At 38.0% G+C, this 6,846-nt stretch overlaps 1 protein-coding gene across 3 annotated transcripts in view; it reads right to left on the bottom strand.

Annotated features, from left to right (window-relative positions):
* Positions 1-4,170: 4,170 nt before the first annotated feature.
* Positions 4,171-6,846, bottom strand: part of Slc26a5 (solute carrier family 26 member 5) — a 74,622-nt gene continuing 71,946 nt past the window's right edge. For all 3 annotated transcript variants that reach the window (XM_008830757.2, XM_029562349.1, XM_029562348.1), the window contains one exon: positions 4,171-6,340. In XM_008830757.2, coding sequence (XP_008828979.1) covers positions 6,147-6,340 — 194 coding nt within the window. In that variant the 3' untranslated portion in view covers positions 4,171-6,146. The remainder of the gene's footprint in view (positions 6,341-6,846) is intronic.

Below are 6,846 nucleotides of genomic sequence, written 5' to 3'. Positions count from 1 at the left end.
TGTATTATTGACTGATTTCTGATCCTCCATCATCTAAGGTTTGATGCATAAGTACTTTCTATGCCTGTTTATAATTTTTGCTCAGCCTATGCTGGCTGGGTTCTGGGCATCTATTATTTCATTGTCTCCCATCTGCCCAGTGAAGATCACAGATCTTGAATTCACAGATGCAAGAAGTTGAAGTTTGTTAGTGCCTATGCTCTTCTGTTCCTCATCACAATAGTCATGTAGGCACGTAAACACATGGGTCATGGTAATTTTCATCCACCAAGTTGAATAGTAGGTTTCAGCCAAACGTATCACTGAGTTAGCCATAGCCCTAGTCCAGGTCAAATTTTTTTTTTCAAGTGAAAGAAACATTTGATGTATTTTCTTCTGTCATTTGACTTCAAATTAATTAAGAATTGTTGGTTTTAATGAACAGTGAGATGGTAGGAGGTAAAGCAAAAGGAAAAATGTACTCATGATAATTTAGGAACTCCAGAATTGTGTTTTTACTTACATTGGGTTAAGTTTTTTGTTGTTATTCTTTGAGACAGGGTTTCCCTGTAGTCCCAGCTGGCCTGGAACTGGCTATATAGACCAAGCTGACCTTGATCTCACTGAGATCCGCCTCCTGAGTGTTGGAATTAAAGGCATGTTGCCACCATGCCCAGCTAATTGGGTTAACTTTATAGAAAAAAAAAACATTATTTTCATAAAAAATTAGTGGTTGAGGTAAAGTTCCAGTTAAATTTCTTGTCTACAGTGACTTATTTTTAAAATAAAGACGGGTTAGAATCCTCAACAAATCTCCATAAAATTATTTCTTGAAAAACTACCACCAAAAGCTTTTTTTATATGTGTATGTAAGTGCATGTGTGTGTAGAGGCCAGAGGTCAACCTCAGATGTTTTTTTTCAGCTGTCCACCTTGTTTTTGACAGGTGTGTTTCAGTGGGACCTAACCTGCAAGTGAGCCCCAGGGATCTTCCCATCTCCGCCTAATACCACCATGCCTAGCTTTTTAAAATTTAGGTTCTAGGGATTGAATTTAGGTCCTGTTGTTTACACAGCACTTTATAGACCAAGCTATCTCCCAGCCCCCAAATCTTTTTTTTTTTTAAATCAAAAGAACTCTCCTCCCAAGTACTGAGACCAAAGCACAATAGGCAATATTTTTATTGAAATGCAGTATTCACAAATAAATTGCAAAATAACAAGAACTAGATACATTTTTTTAAGTAACAACAGTTTAGACCACAGAAAATGCTGTGTTACACTGAAATTCTAAGTTTATGAACGTTTTCAAGTAGAAAGCTCTTTGTAAAATACCATGTGCCCTCTTGATTTCTGATTAGAAAAAGTCTAACCCTGTCCTAGTCTTTCTTGAGGTATAAAGTAGAGCAAACTATTTTCAGGTGATGATCACAGGTCATGAACCCAAGTCAGTGACTGGAGATGTATGTTTTGTTTTATTTTTTTAAATTTTATTTATTATTTTTATTTTATATGTATGCATGTATTGCCTGCATGTAGGTAAGTGCACCCGTGTTGTGCAGTGCCCCCGGAGGTCAGAAGAGGCTGTTGGATCCCCTGGGACTGGAGTTATGGATAGTTGTTAGCTACCATATGGGTGCTGGGATTTGAACCTGGGTCATCTGCAAGAACAACCAGTGTTCTTAACTGCTGAGCTATCTCTCTAGCCCTGAGATGTATGTTTTTAAGATGCTCACTTGATGGAGTCCAAGTTGGTGTGCAGCCCATTGTCTGGTGCAATGATAACTTTTGATCATTTTGTTGGGGCTTGAGGGGAGGGGTTTCATTTTAGTTGGCTATGTATTTGGAGAATTAGATAATACATTATCAGTTCTTGTCAGCATTCAAAACATTGCCAAGAATGTGAGTGTACTGAATCTTGTAAAAGTATTCCTGAAGTGCCCACTAAAAGAAGACCAGCAGCATTTATAGGCTCACACTGAGGAATTTAGTTTCATTTTAGGTTTTAAATTGATTTACTATTTTTAAATGGTTAGCCAGTAGATACAGAGTTCCCCACTGCAGATCCTTCCCTCCCTCATCACTACACAAAGGCAACCCCTCACCCCCCAACGCCACCACCACACAGAAAACACACCTACTCACTCCAGGGAAGAGTCTCTGGGTTTGCTGCCCTCTCTTCATGTACATAAGAGGACAGGCTCATTTTCTCAAGATACACAGTTGGAGGCAAGTATCTCCTTTCTCTACCAAACACGTAAACATACAGGATCAAATCACATGGAATAGGCATTTTATTTTATTTATTTTATTTTGTCTTTTTGAGACAGGGTCTCCCTGTAGCCCGAGCTGTCTTGGAACTCACTGTGTAGACCAGGCTGGCCTTGAACTCATAGAGATCCGCCTGCCTTTGCCTCCCAAGTGCTGGGACTACAGGCGTGCGCCACCACGTCTGGCTTGGAATGGGCGTTTTAGATGTTACCTGAATACTACAAATTGAGCAACTCCCAGGCCTTCAAAGAGACACTTTTCAGTATTTTTTTGGGTCCCACTCGAGATGACATTGGCAACTAGGATCCCCCCCGACACACACACACAGAGCAGCTTCTAGATGCTTATACAGACACACAGCCTCTGACATGCACTGGAGTGTCCTTGTCCCTATTCTGCAGTTGTTTTAAAATATATTTCACCCATCCATGAAGCATATTGTATAGGATATGAGAAAAATTTCTCTTTATGAAACCTTCCTGAAAACAGCCTTTCTGTACTGCCATTAAACAAGGCTAGTTTAAGTGCTATATCTTTCATTTTTGATAGTGTTATTTTGGCAGGGGGCGGGGGGTGTTACAATTTTTTTCATCTGTTTTGTTTTTTGAGGTGGTCTCCCTGTAGCACCAGCTGCCCTGGAACTCACTCGGTAGATCAGACTGGCCTCCATCTCACAGAGAGCCACCTCCCTCTGCCTCTCAAGTATTGGGATTAAAAGTGTGTGCCATCATGCTCAGCTTTTTACACTTTTTAAAATTACATTTGTGTATGTCTGTATAATGTGTGTAAGTGTACATGTTATAACTCGGGCATGATGGCCAAAGGACAACATGGAGGAATTGTTTCTCTCCTTCCAGGTGGGTCCTGGGGATTGAACTCAGGTCATCAGATTTGGTGGCAAATACCTTTACCTGCTGAGCCATCATGTTAGCCTGATGATACCCATTTTGATAGGGCAATATGAATGAATTGCATAAGAGCTGAAAAACATAGTAAAATGTGCGCTAGTGGTTATTAAGGCCTCCAGAGAACAGGTGGGCTTATATATTAATTTCTTGAGAGAGAAGACTCTAAGACCAAAAAAGCCAAGAAAGTTTCCACCGTGTGAAAATTCCGAGTGAAATATATTTACATATAGATGAAATGTTAAACATTTAACATTCTCAGATGCATGATAAAATTGTATTTTCAGACCTTTGGAAACACAAGTGTTTTTTATGTACATGATAGAATTCTATGTAAAAAGATTAAAAATTAAAGAACTAGAGTTATAAATAGGTAAGGTGTAGATAAAGGATTCTTATTGAATACTATGTTTATCAGCCACCAGGACTTGAGTACTATGCAGAAGGCACCTATCAGAGCCTGGTGCTAGGGAATGTACAATTAAGTATTTTTTAATATTTGTTTAAAGCTTTGAATTCTACTTAAATGGCTGAAATGATGTAGGTCCTTTATAAATGTTTCTAACATAAGCTTAAGTTCTGTAACTATGTGCTGTTTCAGAAGGCAGTCTGTCAGAATGCAGATGTATCTGATCTTGTGCATGGTGGTTGCAAAGGAAATATCTGGATGTACATCGAGTTTCATGTAGGTCAGGATAAAGGATTAGAAGGTGTGGTCTACTTTGAACCATTAGTTAAATTATTGAAGAAACTGAACATACTATGTTCATATAATTCTACTGGGATCTCATCACTTTCTGGCAGTGTCTTTGTGAAAACCAAAATAGAAACAATAAGAAAACATGGTCAAACAACAACAAAAGTTGAAATAATGAATTTTTAACAGCAACTCTGCTGGGCATGGTAGTCTATACCTATAACTCTAGCACTTGTGAGGCAGGAGGGTCAGGAGTTCAAGGTCATCCTCAGCTACATAGCAAGGTCTAGATACCGTATCTAAAAAACAAACAAAACACACATACACACAAAACAAACAAAACCTCAGCAACTCTTCAAGCAGTAGGAGCTTCAGACAGGTGGTCGATGCTTTGATTTACTGTGAACTGATAGACGTTAGAAAGAAGTATAAGAAAAAGCCAAGTATGATGGCACACATCTACAAGTCTGCTGCCACAGGGCTGAGGCAGGAGGATTGTGAGTTTGCATGAGTTTGAAGCCAGCCTGGGTTACATAGGGAATTGAGACTCTAACATAATAAAATAAGACAAAATTGGCTTAATGGCCCTCAACCTTTAAACATTTCTGCATCAACTCTGAAGAATGTGAGAGAGGCATTTTACTCACAGGTTTAGTGAGTAATTGATGTAGCTGTTAAGGGCTTCTGAGGAAGATGTCTATTATGCCTGGGCAGTTAGCTTTCTGAAAAACCATTGTTTTGAGGCCTACTACAAGCAACAGAAACAAAACTTGTAGTGACTTTTACTGACCACAGTTGTGATGCCTTGAACATCAAAAAGAATATGATGGTATGAAGTACATTAAAATTAAAAAGTCCCGATTCTACAGTTATACTAAAAGAAATCTACAAAACCTGTAGCCTGTCATCTACTGAACGAACCTGACTTCGAAATTATAATTAAATGGACATGAAACATTCAAACTTCCTTTTCCAGTGAAATCTACATTTAGTGATAACCAAATAGTTCAGGTTGAGAGGGAAACTAAGGTTACATAAATTAACCAACTAATGAATGCAAGAGAAATGAGAGAACTAGAAAAAAAGGGATAAACCTTAATAAAATTGTTCATTTAGGTTAGTCATCACTGGATGTTACAATATCTGCTTCAACAGACAATGGGAAACAGCAGTCAATGTGAAAGAAACATTGTATATCCACTCACAAAGGGGAAAACCAGCTAGAGGATCAGACTGCCTTGCTGAACCACTAAAGCTGTGCTTGTAAATGATAGGTGAAGAGACATACTGTCTTTTCTGACTGGTGCAATATCAAGCATATACTTTATCTAGGATCTACACTATCACAGAATGCTGAACTCATGTCTGTGTGCCTTGAGTTATGACTTCTGGATGCCAGGTAGTGTGGGAATAGCAATATAAGCCAAACAGCGCTGTGAGAAACCAACTAGACAGACTCACAAGATGGGATTCTGCAGTACAACTTTCTCAATCATTTTAAATTAGTATTTGTCAAGAAAAGAAAAGAAAAGAAAGGAACTGTGCTAGATTAAAATAGACTTAAAGTACATGACCAAATAAAATGTAAGATCATAGAATGAATACAAGTCTAACACCAAATGCAAATTTGAAGACAATGGGAAACATGAATATGGTCTGAGGTAAAAATACTCTGGAATGAGAAAGTGGAGAAACTAACATATAGGTTATAAAACACTGTAGACCTGATCTTGTTTTTGTTAAAAAATAAAATACATAAGCAACAGGAAAGTTCTGGAAGGATTAAGGTGCTAATAGTGGTAATCTCTCAGTAGTGGGAATATGATGTTTTTATTATTTTTCCCTTGTCAATTTTTCAACTTAAAATGCACTTACATCAATTCTGTAATAATAAAAGGTTAGTTTAAAACGAGGACTTCTAGAAAATTGTGGATTTCTTTCTTTTAGAAAACTGATTATAGACTGCCTATACCCAAACAATACAAAGCTAAAAAACCACTAACCTTCTGGTGATGGCATGTCCTATTTATATATAAGTAATTAAAGATATAAAAGTGTAAGTGCTTATCATGCAAGGATAATACTAAAATGTAACAAATGTCATTGCATAATAAGTGCAAGAGGCCAATTAATCTTTGAAATATTCAATTTAAAAAACACAAGTAAGATACATCTTGCCATGCATCATTCACCCTCCAAATCAAGCTTGACAACTAGTATTTACCCTTAGGGAAAACAATCTAAAGTCTAGTGTTTAAAGCTGGGAATTTCTGCAAAGGCTGAGGCCCTCCCTCCTCTAGGCCTCAGGGGTGATAGGCGTGGCATTGGGCTCCAAGTCCTCCTGGGGAGGCAGAGCTAAGGCTTCTTGTTCAGCCAGCGCCTCTCGAACTTGGCTGCCTAAAACTGCATCATGGATGCTGTGGAACAGAAGCTCTTTTAAGGCAGGATTTTCAAAAAATCTATTGCGGGTGAGGTCATTCACGACTTGTGCTATAAAGAGAAAAGAAAATATTTTCACATTCTGCTTTTTAGTCTTAACATTAAAAAAATATATTTCATAGCATTTTTAAATTAATTTTAAGACAGGGTCTTATGTAGCCCAGGCTAGCCTTGAACTCCTGATCCTCTTGCCTCCATCTCCCAAGTGCTGAGTTTACACCTGATGTCATCATACAGTTTTAATATAAATTACTATGGTAAAAGTTTCATTCCCTGTCTGATCATATCACACCTCCAGTCCCAGGAAACTATTTCTATTACTTTATAGCATATTCCAGGATTTCTCATTGGAAATATTAGCAAATGCAAGTATATAGACTGGCTAGATATAGTGGCACATGCATGTAATCCTGTCTCATGGGATGCAGAGACAAGGGAGATTACAAGTTTGAGGGCAAACTAAGGCTACAGAACAAGACCCTGTTTCAAATAAAGCAAATTCTTACTACATTCTTATTTCTCTTTTCTCGCCGTGAGTGTGAGTGCGTATGTGTTAT

This window comes from Nannospalax galili, unplaced genomic scaffold, assembly GCF_000622305.1.
Source record: "Nannospalax galili isolate Female #2095 unplaced genomic scaffold, S.galili_v1.0 scaffold312, whole genome shotgun sequence".
NCBI classification, from domain to species: domain Eukaryota; kingdom Metazoa; phylum Chordata; class Mammalia; order Rodentia; family Spalacidae; genus Nannospalax; species Nannospalax galili.
This window is presented reverse-complemented; position numbering and strand designations above follow the sequence as displayed.